Raw genomic sequence first — 16,848 nt, 5'->3', positions numbered from 1 at the left:
GATTTTTTTTCTGCATGTGTGTACCTTTATCATTTCTTTTGAAGTTTTTTTTTAATTTTAAAATTCTGGTGTGAACTCTTGATGCTGGAAAATATCACATTTATCTTTAAAATCAAGTTTGGGAATATTTGAAGATAAGTTAGAAAACAGTCTGGGAGAAGGGCTTCCCAGGTGGCACTTGGGGTAAAGAACCCGCCTGCCAGTGCAGGAGACATAAGATGCAGGGTCCATCCCCGGGTCGGGAAGGTCCCCTGGAGGAGGGCATGGCAACCCACTCCAGTGTTCTTGCCTGGAGAATCCCAAGGAGCCTGGCGGGCTATGGTCTGTGGGGTCACAGACTCAGATAGGACTGGAGTGATTTAGCACACATGAAAAATGAGAACAAGGCTGGGGAAGGAAGCGGGAAGGAAAGGCTGCCGTCCGGGGGCCGAAGGCTGTCACCCCTGGAAGTCCAGGCAGACCCTGGGTGGGGTTTGGTGGAGGGCAGACGCCTCTCCCTGGATCCCGTGGGCCATTCAGCGTCACGAGGCAGGAGCAGGTGGCCTCGCCCTTCCCTCCACTCCGTCCTGCTGGAGGAGGCAGGTGTTTTGGGAGCAGCCAGGCCAGGTTGGGGGGACAGAGCTTCCAGGACGTCCGCCCCTCTCCCCCGGAGCTGCCTCCCCCAGAGGATGGAGCTGATGGCGCGGTCAGGGTCACGGCCCGGGGCTCCGTGTTGGAGGATGTGTCCCGTCAGACGCCCTGGGTGCCCCTGCCGTCATCTCTGGGTCAGACCCTAGGGAGGCACATGGCCCCGGGGCTCCGTGTTGGAGGACGTGTCCCGTCAGACGCCCCGGGTGCCCCTGCCGTCATCTCTGGGTCAGACCCTAGGGAGGCACGTGGCCCCGGGGCTCCGTGTTGGAGGACGTGTCCTGTCAGACGCCCCGGGTGCCCCTGCCGTCATCTCTGGGTCAGACCCTAGGGAGGCACGTGGCCCCGGGGCTCCGTGTTGGAGGACGTGTTCCATCAGACACCCCGGGTGCCCCTGCCGTCATCTCTGGATCAGACCCTAGGGAGGCACGTGGCCCCAGGGCTCCGTGTTGGAGGATGTGTCCCGTCAGACGCCCCGGGTGCCCCTGCCGTCATCTCTGGGTCAGACCCTAGGGAGGCACGTGGCCCCGGGGCTCCGTGTTGGAGGATGTGTCCCGTCAGACGCCCCGGGTGCCCCTGCCGTCATCTCTGGGTCAGACCTCAGGGAGACACGTGGCGGGACGTCTGCCCTTTGGGAGGCTTCCTCGAGTGCAGGTGGTACCAGCATGCCTCTGGCTCAGGTTTCAGTTTCTTCTCTCTGGTCACGCCGTGCCGTGTGCAGGTGCTGAGCTCCCCGACCAGGGATCGAACCCCTCCTCCTGCAGGTTGGGAGCATGGGGTCATGGCCACTGGACCTCCAGGGACGACTGAGACACATTTCCTCACACACTGCTGGGTGCCGGTCCCCTGGGCTCCGTCGGGGCTGCAGTCACCCCATTTTAATTTCTCTCTCAGATGCAGTGTTTAACTCGATTTTACTTGTGAACAAACGTGATCGGCATGGAAGTGGAAGAGGGGTGAAGGTGGGACGCCCCGAGCGTGGCACCCCTGCAGGAGTGGACGCTGGGGGTCCCTGTGGTCAGCTGTGTCCGACTGCTGTCCTGGGCTGGGAGGGTGGGGTGTACGGTGGGACCCAGGCCCCCCACCTCTAACCCACTGCCCTTGGGTTTGTCTTCTCCTGTAAGAGCCGGGTTAGAACCTGCCAGGGTGTGAGGCTCCCTTCCCCGGTTACTGTCCAGCAAAACGGGTGACAGAGCACTGGTTTCCTGAGGCCGCCGTAGCAGGGACGGTGAACTGGGTGGGTTCTGATGGCAGAGCCTCATCTCAGGGTCCTGAGGCCTGAAGTCTGGAGCCCACGTGTTGGCGGCCTGTCCCTCTGGAGGCCCTGGTGGGGGTCCCCTTCCAGCCCCCACGGTGGCACGTTCCGGGGTCTCCGGCTCAGCCTCTGTTGGCGTGTGTCCATCTGTCTGCCCTGCGCCCTCCACCCCGTGGTTCTGTTCCCTCTCCCTGGAGGGACACCCGTCACATTAAGTTAGACCTCAAACTGATGGCGTCTGCAAAGGCCCAGCTTCAGTCAGGATCACGTGCACGGGTGCTCGGGTTCAGGACTGGAACGGACTTTCTGGGAGATACCGTTCCACCTGTCCCGGGGGGATGTGGACTCAGCTCCAGCGCTGGCCCGCCCCCTGCTGGCCTGGGGCACCCGCCCCTGCAGAGGCCACCTGCGTGTGGCTCTAGGTTCCCAGCTAACCACCCTCCCCTCCCTGGCACTGACCAGGGAGGGGGTCATGTGAGGGTCCCGGAGGAGCATCTTCTGTTTCAGAAAAGCCAGGGCGGCTCCCACAGTTCCCACGGGAAGGCCTCTCGGTCCAGGACAGACTGGGTCTTCTCCTCGGCTAAAATCACGTCACAAGGGAAAGGGCTCGGCCAATAACAGGAGATGCCAGCCCAGGCCCCCGTGAGCTCCCCATGGTCCCCTGCCAGGCCGGGCCTGGCCGGTCAGGAAAGGGGGCAATAGACCCTGGGGTCCCCGGGCAGAGGGGGAGGTGGTCCGTCTGCTCTTTTTGGGTCCTGCCAGTACTGCAGTGACCTGGGCGCCCTGCCCCACCCACCTGAGCCGACGCTTGGGCCCTGCCCGGGAGCCTGTCCCAAGTGCCCTCACCTCCCCGGCTTCCCGGTGCTGACCCAGCCCCTACACGGCAGCACGTGGCCTTTCCCACTGCTCCCCAGGAAGCTGGTCTGTCGATGAACTTGAACCCGCTGCACGGTGGTGTGAAGTCAGTTCCCAGGAGGGGGCCTGGCTGCCGACACTCCTGGCGGCAATGTGAACTGGAGCGGCCACCCTGGGGACAGTCTGGTTGCTCCTCGGAAGCCAGGAGCCAGGAGCCACTGCCTGACCCAGGTTGTGTCCGAGGGAAGGGGGAACCCACGTGCACACGAAACCTGTACGTGGACATCCACAGCGGCATTACACATAGCGGCCGAAGAAGTGGGACCACCCAGATGTCCGTCAGTGGACAGACGGATCAGCAGATGTCTGCCACGTGGACATCTGTCCTGGAGCCATGAAGGGGAGCAGTCTGGCACCCCTGCCCCCTGGATGCATCCTGAACGCGGCAGGTGGGAGGCACCAGACCCAAGTCCACGTGTTGTGAGATTCCATGGATAGGATGTGTCCAGAGGCGAATTCAGGCTCGGGGTGGATTAGAGATCCCTCTGAGGGGTGGGGGTGTCTGCTCATGGTGCTGGGGGTCTCCCTGGGCTGATGGCATGCCGTGGACCCTGGATCATACAGTCCAACGGCTGAGCTACACACAGTGGACCGCAGCGCGGCCCCGGGTGCCACTGGACAGAGGGGACTGCCTGGCCCCAGGCGCTGCCGGACACCCCACCTGACCCTCTGAGCCCCTGGACGTGGGCTCGTTACTGGGCACCCAGCACGGGCCAGTCACGTGCCTGTGTGTGTATCATCACCTTGCTCTCAGGTGAGGAAACCGGGGTGAGAGAGGCTGGGTCATGTGGTCAGGGCGGGGGGCGGGGGGAGGGGAGCAAAGCCGCTTCTCGGGGGAGGGCGGCCCACGAGCTCGGTGCTCTGCCAGGCGCTGGTCAAGGCGGCCCCGCCCCAGAGGCCCTGAGCCGGCCCTAGCCGACCGTCTGCCTGCTCCCCTCCCCGGGGCTCCCCACTCCTCATCACAACCGGCCCTGACCTCCAGTGACCTCAGCTTCCTTGGACTTGCCACCTGCTCCCCGCGGGCCATGGCTCCCAGCGTGAGCCCCTGTCCACCCTCGGCCTGCCTTCCTGCTCCCTCCTGTCCTCACCCACTGGGCCAGAGCGATTCTGTCCCCTCCGTCCCCTCCTCCCCTGGACACTGACACCCCCTCCCCCGCCACAACCCCCTGTCCCCAATGCACCGAGGCCGCTCCATCCAGGGCTGCCCTGCAGCCTCACGGGGACCGCAGCCCCGGCGGGAGGGCACCTGTGCTGGCCTGCCTGTCCACTCGGAGCCCAGGGCCCGCCCCTCCAGCCTGGTTTCCCCTCCCGCCAAGTCCAGTGGGGCTGCCAGTCACCAACTGTAATTAAAACAACAGGAAACGCGTTCGGTCACAGCCCTCCTTTAATTTTCTCTCTGGTGGTCGTGTTATCCCAGGCGGACTCTTGCCTGCTGACAGTCCTCCAGGACGACGCTGTGAAGAGACTGCTCACTCTCTGCCCTGCACAGACCCGGTTCTGTCGCCGGACTTCGCGTAGTGTGAAGGCTGAAGCCCCTGCAGTGACCTGCTCGCGGGTTCCTGCTTGGTCTCCCGCCTCTCCTTGCCTGCCGCCCTCGGACTGCAAGGAGATCGAACCAGTCCATCCTAAAGGAGATCAGTCCTGGGTGTTCATTGGAAGGACTGATGCCGAAGCTGAAACTCCAATACTTTGGCCACCTGATGCGAAGAGCTGCCTCATTGGAAAAGACCCTGATGCTGGGAAAGATTGAGGGCGGGAGGAGAGGATGACAGAGGATGAGATGGTTGGGTGGCATCACCAACTCAACGGACATGAGTTTGAGTCAAGTCCGAGAGTTGGTGATGGGCAGAGGCCTGGCGTGCTGCAGTCCCTGGGGTTGCAAAGAGCCGGACACGACTGAGCGGCTGAACTGAACTGAACTGAACTGCGTGCCGTCCACAGGCAAGCCGGGTCCTCCGGGGCTCTCAGCTTCACCAGGCCTGCCTCACCCCAGGACCTCGGGGCCTCAGCCTTGCGGGAGCCAGTTCTGCAGAGACTGGCTGGGCAGCGGGGCGGGCGTCGTGCAGGCAGGGGCTGGGGGCGGGGTCCGCAGGCGGCTTCCGGCCCGCAGGCCTCTGTGTGACGTCACGGGGCGTGTGTGACGTCACATCCGGTGGGCGGGCCTGCCCTGACCGGAGCCGCGGCGGGTGGCGCGCTGGCCGGTCCCTCGCTTGGTCCGAGCGCTGTTGTGCACGTGAGGCGCGTGGCCGCGGCTCGGCCGGGACATGCCTGCCAGGTGGGGCCGGGCCCGCGCCGGCCGCCCCCGCCCCCGCGCCGGCCACGCCGGGGGCGCCGCGCTGACCCGCTCTCTCCCCAGGTCCCCGTGACCCCGCGGTCCTCCTTGAGCTGCTACGATGAGATACGCGCCTGAGTTCAAGAAGTCCCCCTCGCACCTCCTGAAGAAGTTTGCAGGTGACTGGCCAGGCTGCAGGGGCGGCGGGCGTCCCCGACGACGGGGGCACGCGGACGGCGAGGGGCCCTGCGGGCCCGGCCTTTGCAGCCCTGCCCGCGCCTCCCTCCTCTCTCTCCATCGAGTGACCCGTCCAGGAGCCCCTCGGAGGACTCGCCCCAGCGTGCCCAGGGACCCGGGACGCCGGGCTCAGCGCGGGGAGGGCGGGGCGCTCCTGAGCCGGAGGGCGGGGCCGCGGGCCCAGGTAGGGCCAGAGAGGCTCCCGAGACAGGAAGGCCCCGGGGCCCCATCCCCGAGCCCACACTTCACCGCCGTGGAGACTGGGCATAAAGGAGACCCCTAAGATGGCTGACAGGGTGGTTTCCCAGGGATGTCCCGAGCGGGCTTCTCCCCGCAGGAGGCTCTCTGCCTGGGACCCGGGTACCCTGATACCCTCCTGCACTAGGCTGTCCGGGGATCCTGTCCCCCCAAGTCTGTCTGGGGAGCCGGCCCCCCAACCCGGGTCTGTCTGGGGAGGCTGACCCTCGCCCTCCCCCCGCCCCCCATCTGTCTGGGGAACCTGACCCCCACCTTCTGTCTGGGGACCCTGCCCCCACCCCGGATCTTTCTGGGGAGCCTGCCCTCCCCTGTCTCTCTGGGGAGCCTGCCCCCCAGAGTCTTTCTGGGGAGCCCTGGCACAGGCCTGCAGGACATGAGTGGCTCTTACATCCGAGGCACACGTCGTGTTCTGGACTCATTCTAAGCCTGTGTTTCACCTCTGGGAACCAGGAGGCAGGCCTCCCGACTGCAGGAGCCAGACAGGCAGAGGGCGGGGAGGGGACCAGCAGGGCAGCTCGGCCCCTGAGGACCCCGCCCACCCGTGCAGGCCACAGGCCCGGGCCCTGAGCTGTCCTCAGGACTTCTGAATTCTGAAATGACCCACGGCATCATGGTTTTCACGCACCCTGCGCTTAAACGTGGCTTGGTAACACTTCCTGCCCCAGCTCCCGGGCGCCCACGGTGTCAGACCTTCGTTTCCCGGTCTCTCTGTGAAGCGCGGAGCCTGGCCAGCTCTTGCCGAGATGCGTTAGTCCCTTGGTCACCAGAGGACCCTGCGTTATCCTGTGTAATTAACGGGACACTAATTCATTCGGAAATCGCATTCTTTCCACAGACCTCAGAGTGAGGTCTGTGCGACACACCTAGTCACGCTTCGAGTCGGCGGGGCCTTGGCCGCGGGGTGACGCCCTCTGTGTGTCACCTTGCAGTGTGCGACATCCCGCTGTATGACATATGCGACTACAACGTCAGCCGGGATCGCTGCAAGGAGCTCGGCTGCTGCTTCTATAAAGGCGTCTGCTACGAGAAGGCCGTGCCCAGTGAGTACGCGGCCGGGCGGCCGGGCCGGGGACGGCCCCCCCACCCGGGGCCCCCTTGTTGGATGGGCCTCCTTCCACGTCCTCTGCCACGTCGCCCTGCTCGGGCTGGCCCGGGAAAGAGGGCTTGGAGGGGCTGGCTGTGGGCCTTCCGCTGCCGGGGGATGTTCACTGCCCAGCGGCCCTGCGCGCTATTGGAGAGGCTTCTCTGAGCTCCGTCCATCCTAGGGGCGTAGAAGGCGGAGCTGGGGCTGCTAGGTCCGCAGAAAGAGCCGGCTTGGGCTGGAGCCCTTGCACCATGCGCAAGGATGCCCCGGCCCCACAGGGGCCGCCGTCAGGGGTCGGAATGAGATGTCAACCTGGCCCTCCCTGAGTTCTGCTTCCCATCCTGAGCCTGGGGACAAACCTGGGGTCGGGGTAGGACTGGCAGGGACACCCGGGAGGGCGGGGGCCCGAGCCGCGGAGTGCCACACCCCCAGGTCAGGCAGCACGGGGGCACCCAGGGAAGCAGAACTCGGGGGCGGCCTGACGCGGGGTGGGGGTGCGGAGGAAGAGGCGAGCCACAGCGCCTGGTCCACAAGGGCCGCTCCCACAGTGCTTCCTGGATTTCCTGCCTCTGGGCTCATCTGGATTAGTGTCTCCAAGCCCTCAAGCGCCACTTGGTCGTAGATGCATTTTCCTGGCCCATATGCCTCCCTTTTAGAAATCGGGGAGAGGGCTTGAGGACGTTGGGGAGGGGCGCATGGTCTCGGGAACGGGCAGTCTGCAGGAGGCCTCACTGGATGCAGGAAAGAGTCCCTGGCACTGGCCGCGGACACTCAACAGCTCGGATGCTTTGGGAAATGTGTCCCAGGCCCCCGGCCCTGCCCCCACCCCACCCTCACCCCCCCAGGGGGCATGCTGTGTGCTGTGGCCCGCCAGGTCTCCTCTGTGGCCCCAGGGGTCTCAGCCCCTCACCCCCAAGACCTGCCTTCTCACTCCTGGAGCTGGGAAATCAGACACACTGCCCCGGGGGGCAGCCGATCCCACTCAAAACGTCACTCCAGTGCCTTCAAGAACGTGATGTTCTGGGCAAAATAGTTCAAGAAGCTAAAGCATCAGCGAGATTTGGATTCAGCCAAATGGGGAGCAGTGCCTTCCCGTGGGGTGAAGATTTGGTATTTAGGGCAAAAGAGGAGTCAGTTTGGCTCAAAAAGAGGCAGAAAAGAGGCTGTACATTTGGGACACTCCACTGGAAAAGACCCTGATGCTGGGAAAGATTGAAGGCGGGAGGAGAAGGGGACGACAGAGGCTGAGATGGTTGGATGGCATCACCGACGTGGTGGACGTGAATGAGCTTGAGTAAGCTCCAGGAGTTGGTGACGGACGGGAGGCCTGGCGTGCTGCCGTCCGTGGGGTCGCACGGAGTTGGGCACGGCTGGGCGGCTGATCGCAGCAGTGGCGCCCCCCGCTCCCTGCGCTTACTGTTTCCTGACGCCGTCTCTCTCTGACACTCGGGCGGCACGCTCTCGGTGGCTTTGGCTTTGCCGATCCTTTTCTTTTGTGGCTCAAATTGACCAGTTTGCTCCTCTGGCGAGGCTTTCATTTCCAGGATTATACTTTCAACTTCAGAATTTCTATTTGGTTCTTTTTTTAATTAAATAATTTCTGTCTTTTTATTGGTGAGATATCGTTCTCATACTGTATTCATCAGATATGGCTCCCTTTAGTTCTCTGAACCTGTTTACAATAAAGTCTCTGCCCAGTCAGTCTAATATCGGGGCTTCCTGAGGGGACATTTCTATTGATGGCCTTTCACATATCATCTACATGGCCAGATTTTCTTGTTTCTTTGCGCGCGTCACATCTTTTTTGTTGTTGAAAACCAGACATTTAAACTATGTGATGTGGCAGCCTGAAAACCAGGTTCTCCTGTCCGCTGAACCTCTCGCTGTGGCTGGGCTAGGGTTAGGTGTCTAGCGATGACTCTCCTGAGTGGACTCTGTAGCGTCTTTTCTTCACAGTGTGTGCTCACTGAAGGCTCTGCTTGGTCAGCCTTGCGGTCAGCTAGTGTCTGGACAGACACCTCCATAGACGCCCAGAAATAATCATCTCCCGGTCTCTGCCAAGGGCCCTGTGTGTGGGCTGGGACCCAGCGTCAGCCAGGGAGTCCCCAGCTCTGCCTTAGTCTCTGCTTCCTGCTTTCACAGAACCTGAAGGTCAGCCAGCAGGGTGAGCCCGGGACCGCCTCTGTCCTCCTAGGGATGCCCCATGCCTTCCACGGGCTGTGTCACCGTCTCCACGTCTCCCTGGTGACAGTCACTATCCAGGCTTTCTGCCTTCCACGGGCTGTGTCACGGCTCTCCATGTCTCCCTGGTGACGGTCACTCCCCAGGCTTTCTGCCTTCCACGGGCTGTGTCATGGCTCTCCACGTCTCCCTGGTGACGGTCACTCCCCAGGCTTTCTGCCTTCCATGGGCTGTGTCACCGTCTCCACGTCTCCCTGGTGACGGTCACTCCCCAGGCTTTCTGCTTTCCATGGGCTGTGTCACGGCTCTCCATGTCTCCCTGGAGACGGTCACTCCCCAGGCTTTCTGCCTTCCACGGGCTGTGTCACGGCTCTCCACGTCTCCCTGGTGACGGTCACTATCCAGGCTTTCTGCTTTCCATGGGCTGTGTCACCGTCTCCATGTCTCCCTGGAGACGGTCACTCCCCAGGCTTTCTGCCTTCCACGGGCTGTGTCACGGCTCTCCATGTCTCCCTGGAGACGGTCACTCCCCAGGCTTTCTGCCTTCCACGGGCTGTGTCACGGCTCTCCACGTCTCCCTGGTGACGGTCACTATCCAGGCTTTCTGCCTTCCACGGGCTGTGTCACGGCTCTCCACGTCTCCCTGGTGACGGTCACTATCCAGGCTTTCTGCTTTCCATGGGCTGTGTCACGGCTCTCCACGTCTCCCTGGTGACGGTCACTATCCAGGCTTTCTGCCTTCCATGGGCTGTGTCACGGCTCTCCATGTCTCCCTGGAGACGGTCACTCCCCAGGCTTTCTGCTTTCCACGGGCTGTGTCACCGTCTCCATGTCTCCCTGGTGACGGTCACTCCCCAGGCTTTCTGCTTTCCACGGGCTGTGTCACGGCTCTCCACGTCTCCCTGGAGACGGTCACTCCCCAGGCTTTCTGCCTTCCACGGGCTGTGTCACGGCTCTCTATGTCTCCCTGGAGACGGTCACTCCCCAGGCTTTCTGCCTTCCACGGGCTGTGTCACCGTCTCCACGTCTCCCTGGTGACGGTCATTCCCCAGGCTTTCTGCCTTCCACGGGCTGTGTCACCGTCTCCATGTCTCCCTGGTGACGGTCACTCCCCAGGCTTTCTGCCTTCCACGGGCTGTGTCACGGCTCTCCACGTCTCCCTGGAGATGGTCACTCCCCAGGCTTTCTGCCTTCCACGGGCTGTGTCACCGTCTCCACGTCTCCCTGGTGACGATCACTCCCCAGGCTTTCTGCCTTCCACGGGCTGTGTCACGGCTCTCCATGTCTCCCTGGAGACGGTCACTCCCCAGGCTTTCTGCCTTCCATGGGCTGTGTCACGGCTCTCCATGTCTCCCTGGAGACGGTCACTCCCCAGGCTTTCTGCCTTCCATGGGCTGTGTCACGGCTCTCCATGTCTCCCTGGAGATGGTCACTCCCCAGGGTTTCCTGAGAAGCTCTCTTATCAGCCTGTTGTTTGCCCCGAGCTGCTCTTGGCCCCTTCAGCTGTTGTGATTTCAACAATCGCCTCTGTTTCCAGCCGACTGTAATTTGCTGCTTTTTGCATTTTTCATCCTTTTGTTTTCATTTTGCAGTTTTAATGGTTGGACACATCTCACTATTTAGAGAGCAGCCAGTCTAGTTCACTTCATCTCCATCATGGAGTTTTTCTACCTAGAACACTTTGGTGTCCTAAGCACATATGCAGCTTAGTTTTTCTAAGACATTTATTGTGGGAAACTCCTAAAAGCAGGAAACTTTAACATCCAAAGGGTAGTGGGTTTGCTCTTCAATCTTCCACATATAAAGATGCAAAAGACGTTAAATTCCCAGGTGAAGTCACAGGACAAGTCACTCCGTTGTTTTTCAACCACTCAGTCCTGTCTGACTCTTTGCGACCCCATGGACTGCAGCACGCCAGGCTTCCTTGTCCTTCACCAACTCCCAGAGCTTGCTCAATCTCATGTCTGTTGAGTTGGTGATGCCAGCCAACCATCTCAATCTCTGCTGTACCCTTCTCCTCCCGCCTTCAATCTTTCCCAGCATCAATCAGGTCATGGTTTTGGCTGTTAATTATCCCTGTTTGCTCACATCCTAATGAAATGGAGCCCACAGAGCATAAAGCAGTGACATGGACCACGCGAGGGAGAATGTAGCCAGTGAGAGAACAGAAGCTCAAGCTGATGCTTTTTCTTCTTTCGTCTGTTCCGTCCCGAGCATCCTCTCATCAGGGTTCCATGGTGGGAGCTGGCCATTTGTAAATGTGTGTGTTTCAGACATCATGTGAATTAGTACCATCACCTTATGCCTATCACTTATTTGAAAAATAAGCCTTATTCTTTTTAGCACCTAAACTATTAGTGTCCCCAAGGAACCTAGAAAAGAACACAAACCCAGGGATTTTCTGTCCGTGAAGAGGGCTCATTGTTCTACAAGTGGGCATGTCGTCTTTGCCTGGAGGCGAGGATTGAGCCTTTTTCCATCCTTTCAGTTATAACACATGAGTTGTGTGGGCTGGGCCTTTTCTTCCGACTTCTCTCGCGTTTGCAAGCGTGGCTTGTCCGTGGGCAGAGTCTGGGCAGTGAGCCCTGCACTGGACTCTCACTGAGCCCTCGGTATTTTTCGTTTCTTTGACATTTTCTCATTCAAGACGGCGCGCAAAGCTTTGTGCTGTAAGTTGTAGTGTTCCGTGACAGCGTATTATGAGTTCTTTGTGCTCATAATTCCATGTTATGAAAACCTTTCACCAACTTCTTAAATTGGCTGGTTTGAAGTGCACTTTGTGTTATGGCATAATCTGTATTATTAAGAACATGAACTTGGGGAATTAGCATTAGATCTTTGAGAAGAAATGGGAATTCAGAGAGAATGACTTGCTTTCAGTCTTCAGTCTTGAGTTTAGGGTACACTATTTAACCTGTCATTTTTTTCCCCTAAGTGTTTGACTTCAGTTTCTTTGTGGGACTTGCTGAGACAATTTCAAAACTTTTGTTTAACTATCTGGGGGAGGCTTTGCCAAGATATTCTTTCAATTGCTGCTCTTTCTGAGTGATCAGTCATAATTTGTGTTATATGATAAATTGTACATATTGCTTGCCACTAATAGATGCTGGCTAGAGATTGTGCAGAGAATTGCTGAGATTCAGTCTCTGCCTTCAGGAGCTCGACCTCAAGAAAGAAAAGCACTTGCGCACGTCAAGATATAGAAGCTATAACCGACAACTGAAAACTAAATCACTGACTCAGTCTGTGTGTCTGACGGGGATCCACTTACATTTAGATTCTGAATTTCTTTCATAAACCAGGGCACAGATAGATTCTGAATTTCTTTCATGAGATGGGACGCAAATCCCAGCAAGGAATAGCCGCTGCTTGGAATGCAGGGATGTGCGGGCTGCCCGCTGCTACCTGGGCGACGGCGGCTCAGCCCCGAGGTCGCGTCCGACGCGTCTGTGGCCTCACGGGCTGCAGCCCGCCAGGCCGCTCCGTCCACGGGACTCTCCGGCAAGGACACTGGAGTGGGTCGCCATGCCTTCCTCCAGGGATCTTTCTGACCCAGGGGCTGAACCTGGTCTCCCGCACGGCAGAGGTGTCTACTGTCTGAGCCACGGGGGGCTTCCTCTGGTCGCCCAGTGCACTCTCAGAGTTGGTTTTCACTCCATTCATTCAACACTGTTTAAAGCGCGCTGACTGCACCGAGGTGGGAGCTGCCCTGTGTTAGTTAACTGCTCACCAGGTGATAGGTTTCCCAGGCTTACTGGCTTTAAGCAGCAACTCGGAGGCTTGGCTGCGTGGTTTGGTCTCAGGTGGCTCATGAGACAGCAGTCAAGACTACGGGAGGCGGTGGTCGTCTGCGGCCAGCCCGGGGCCGGACGGGCTGCTTCGAGGCTCCCACTTCGCTGCGGGTCAGCCCTGCGTGCCCGTAGACGTCTGCTTCATGTCACAGGTCGGCTCGCAGCTGTGAGATGCTCTTCCCCGGGGCCAGCGGTGGAGCACGAACAGGGCGCAGCCGCGGTGACCCTGACCTTGGAGGTCGCGTCCCCCTGCAGTGCCCGGTTCAGAGGTCACCGCGGGAGCGTCCACACCGCTGCGTTCATACCAGGGGGTGAGAAACACTGGAGCAGGTTACCACAGTCCTGGAGGCGAGGAGGTGAGCCCAGGTCTACGCCTTTCCACGGCCAAGGCGTCGGGGACAGAAAGAAGCCAGCTGCAGGACACGCCTCCTGCAAGAAGCTCTGAGCCAGGGCTGCGGCTGCCCCCGAGCACCGCATCCGCCCCCTGCCTGTGAACGCGCTCCTGAGAGCCGGCCGGATACTCAGCCCCTGCTCGCCGAGCTGTGTGGCGTCACTCCCTTCCGTTTCCTGACTCGAGCCCCACATCCGGGACCCCGTGGCCCCAGGGACCCACCAGTGAGGACGCCTGACGATGCCCCTGGGTCAGGGGCAGACAGCTCGGAGGGAGGAGGAAGCAAGGGGACTGAAGAGGTCACGTCACAAGTCGGGTCAGCGTTCGCCAGCCGGCTGCTCCGTCGCTTGGAGAAAGCGGGAAAGACAGTCGGCGCAGAGGCCCGCTGAGCTCGCGGATGGGCCAGCCGGGCTCAGGGCTCGAGCGCCTCGCGTGGGGCTCCATGCAGGCCCGCCGGCCCGCCTCGCTGCTTTACATCCTGGCCTGAGCCTCACAAGAGCGCGGGGACAGAACCGGGGGGGTGGTCCGGGTGCCTCCATGGAGCGGTGCCCACGCAGAGCTCCTGGGCCCGGGGGACGCGAGTCCTGCCCTTCAGTCGCCAGAGTCTCGAGCCGGCTGGCAGACGGAGGCCCAGCGTCAGTCCGTAGGGAAGGCTGGCCCCCTGGCCCCGCGTGTGAGCCCGGGCATCGCGAGGTCCCCCGAGGTGGAGGACCCCCCCCCAGAAGGCCTGGGGGTCGCCCAACTCCCCCCCTTCTCCTTCCCAGGAGTGGGGAAGGGCTGAGAATTCACACCCTTGAGGGGTGCTCCCGCACCGGGACACTCGGGGGGGGTGTGGGTGCCCTGAGTCGCCTTGAGAGATGCTGGGCCTTCCTTTGGGGGCTCGTCCAGAGAAGGTGGGATCTGCCGGGCGCAGCGGCCACCCCTTGCGGATAAAGGAGTGCTCGGTTCACGAAAGTTGCAGTTAGACCTGTGGAATTTGTCACATGAAAGCGCCTCCTAATGTCTTGGGACAACTGACCTGTGTATTGAGGGACCATTTCCAGGGAGGCCAGGGCAGAGGGCGGCCCAGGTCCCAGGAGGCTGGGTGCTGCTGACTCTGGGACAGATGGACAGAGTGTCTGGATAGATGGACGGCCCTCCCCATCACTGTCCTCAGGGACGGTCCTCGGGAGCGCCCACTCAGGTCCATGGCCGCGTTTCTGGGGGAGGAAGGTGCAGAGGCCGGAGCCTGGGGCTGAGCCAGGCGGGGGGGTGTGGAGGGCAGGTGGGCGGGGGCTGTGGGCACCCCGGGGAGGCAGGTGGCTCTGCGGAGACGCTGGCCTGCAGTGACGCCCAGGAACTGTTTTCCAGCTTATGTGCAGGTATTCTCTGCTCTGATCGTGATCATCGCCGGAGCCTTTGTCATCACCATCATTTACAGGTCAGCGCTTTCCTTCCCTGAACTTCACTGTGGGCCCGAGGGGACAGGAGCAGGGTGCTGTGAGCGGGTAGCCCCCCGCCTCACTGCAGCGTAGGCGACGAGGAGGGCCGTCTGTGGGCACGAGCCGGCCAGGGTGCGCGCGTTCCTGCCCAGAACCCTCGGGGCCGATGCCAGCCTGGCTCCTGGCGTCTTAGCCTCATGGCCAGCGGGCGCCAGTCTGCAGGCCGCCAGGCCCCACCCGGTGGCTTATCCCTCGGCCTGTGGCGGTCGTGTGCTCAGGCCCGAATCCGGGTGCGTGTTAGTGGTCAGGACACGGCCGCCAGGCCCCGCAGCTGCCCGCGGTGCACAGGCAGCGCCAGGCTGCAGCCTGCACTCGGGGCCCAAGCCCCTGTCCTGTGAACGGAAGCCAGTGAGGCTGCTTGAACCACTCTGTCCAATGTTGAGGAAAAAGCCTGTTCCTCCTCCGAGTGGAGCTGGGTGGCACCTCTGTGGCACGGCCTGGCCATGACCGTGGGCCACGCACATGCGGCCCGCTCCCTGGTGTGTGTGGGAGCCCGGATGCCATGTGCCCACTGAGTCTGGAGCTCCACAAAGCTGAGATGACAGAGCGTTTCTCCTTCAAACCCGCCGGCAGGGTTGTGAACACTGTGATGCTGCGGGTGCATCCTGGTGGAAAGCCGGGCGGCCCCGGGGTCCCCATCCTTCTCTCTCTGCCCATCAGAGTCGTCCAGGAGAGCAGGAAAGGAAAGAAACGCCCCACGGAGGCGCCTCCGTCAGCCAAGTCCAGCGTCCGGGTGGAGACACAGCTGCCCAGCAGCGTGGGGGCGGGCTCGCAGGCCCCGAGCGTGGAGGCCCCGCAGCCCCAGGAGAGCGGCGGGGAGGAGGGTAAGGTGGCGGGCCCGCCGGCTCCACTGCTGCCGAGAGCGGCTCTGCTAGAGACCCTCAGCCTGCACCCCGGCCCCCGCGTGCGGTGCCAGCCTGCCAGTCTGCATAGAAGCGCCGTCTGTGTTCTCCGACCCAAAGGGTGGGCTTCCAAAGTGGGCTCTGCCCGTGGCACGTTGGCATGGCTTCCGTCCACAGCATTCCTCCCTTTCCTGCCCCCGCCTGTGCCCCCAGCCCCAGGTCTGGGCAGGTGGTAGGTGGGGGGCACAGGGCGGTGGGCTGAGCTCCCTTGGGCACTGGCTGGAAGCCGGTGGGCTCAGAGCGTCGCCACCTCCTGCAGCGCCCGCTGCCCGGGATGTGTCCCACCCACGCTGGCTCCCAGGAAGCCCCTTGTCCTCGCAGGCGGGTGGCTTTGGCCGGAGCCCCCAGCAGGTTCGAGGAGGTGCGGCCACGGCGACCAGCTGTCCTGGGCCTGCGTCAGGCTCTCACCATCCCCAGGGGCAGTGAGTGGCCTGCCTGGCTGTCCTCTGGGGCCTGCACGCGGCCCCGGGGGCCTGCAGGCCTGGCGCCCGCCTCCCGCGGGGGTGCTCCCTGGGGGCTGCAAAGGCTCCGGCCCCAGGACTCCGCGGACAGACCCCGGTGCGGGCGGGGGGCAGAGACCCAGCCGCCAAGCGCGCTTCTGAGTGGACCGCGTCTCTGCAGCTGCATCCACAGGCCCTGGGGGGCCTCCCCCGGGGTGGCCGAGAGTCCCGCTCAAAACCCACTTCTCTCTGTTTTATCTTGAATCCAGCGAGTCTGTTAGTGACAGAGGAGGAGGAAACAGACGACTGAGGCGCGAGGCAGAGGCTGGGTGACGATGGGAGGAAAAGTCTGACCGCGGTGGGGCGGCCGGGGAGCGGCCGTCAAAGTATTTTGTGGAGTGACCACCCGGTGAGAGGAAATAAAGGTATTTTGAAATGCTTGTGCTCCGTGTTGGGTCCCCGAAGCTTGTTTTCCTGCCTCAGGAGGGAGCAGCCCCTGAGCTGAGACCGGGCCCCAGGAGCTTGCATTCTCGACGCTCGGCTTGTTCCGACCCGGACCAGGCAGCCCCCGGTGTGGCTCACCCCACCCAGGGTGGGCTGCAGGCTCGGGATGGGGGTCACTCAGACCGCGGGGAGGTCAGGCCCGGCCCACTTTACGTGTCAGCTTGAGGGGCCGCTGGGTGTCGGGAGGCGGTCATATGTTATTCTGGATGTTTCAGGACGAGGTTGCTGGGTGGGGGGTGTTGCTGAGGGGACCACAGTCCCTCCCTAGTGAGGGTGAGGGTGAACGTGTCTCTCAGTCATGTCCGACCCTTTGCAGTCCTGCAGACTGCTCCTCTGTCCATGGGATTCTCCCGGCCAGAATACTGGAGTGGTGCCATTCCCTTCTCCAGGGGATCTTCCCTATTCAGGGATATGACCCGGGTCTCCAGCAGATTCTTTCCCTGGGCTGGCCTTTGCAGTCCATCCTGAACAGAAGGAAGAAGGAATAGGCTGACCCTCCCATCAAGGGAA

At 61.7% G+C, this 16,848-nt stretch overlaps 1 protein-coding gene across 2 annotated transcripts; it reads left to right on the top strand.

Annotated features, from left to right (window-relative positions):
• Positions 1–4,989: 4,989 nt before the first annotated feature.
• TEX29 (testis expressed 29) lies at positions 4,990–16,274 on the top strand. Of its 2 annotated transcripts, none has more exons than XM_070471136.1 (6): positions 4,990–5,072; positions 5,154–5,248; positions 6,494–6,604; positions 14,362–14,431; positions 15,153–15,316; positions 16,104–16,274. In XM_070471136.1, the coding sequence occupies exons 2-6, from the start codon at positions 5,191–5,193 to the stop codon at positions 16,142–16,144; spliced, it is 444 nt and encodes a 147-aa protein (XP_070327237.1). In that variant the 5' UTR covers positions 4,990–5,072; positions 5,154–5,190; the 3' UTR covers positions 16,145–16,274. The 2 variants fall into 2 exon arrangements, with proteins under 2 accessions (XP_070327237.1, XP_020755034.1); XM_020899375.2 differs by having other exon boundaries at positions 4,994–5,030.
• Positions 16,275–16,848: the final 574 nt, after the last annotated feature.

This window comes from Odocoileus virginianus, chromosome 8 (assembly GCF_023699985.2).
Source record: "Odocoileus virginianus isolate 20LAN1187 ecotype Illinois chromosome 8, Ovbor_1.2, whole genome shotgun sequence".
NCBI lineage: Eukaryota > Metazoa > Chordata > Mammalia > Artiodactyla > Cervidae > Odocoileus > Odocoileus virginianus.
The sequence above is the reverse complement of the archived record's forward strand: the minus strand, read 5'-3'. Positions and strand labels throughout refer to the sequence as shown.

What these genes read in the sequence shown, in the direction of transcription:
- TEX29 (XM_070471136.1), top strand. Translation starts at nt 5,191, where the DNA reads ATGAGATACGCGCCTGAGTTCAAGAAGTCCCCCTCGCACCTCCTGAAG. An exon ending in CTACGAGAAGGCCGTGCCCA is followed by an intron (nt 6,605 to 14,361) that starts GTGAGTACGCGG and finishes ACTGTTTTCCAG; the next exon opens with CTTATGTGCAGGTATTCTCT. An exon ending in GGAGAGCGGCGGGGAGGAGG is followed by an intron (nt 15,317 to 16,103) that starts GTAAGGTGGCGG and finishes TCTTGAATCCAG; the next exon opens with CGAGTCTGTTAGTGACAGAG.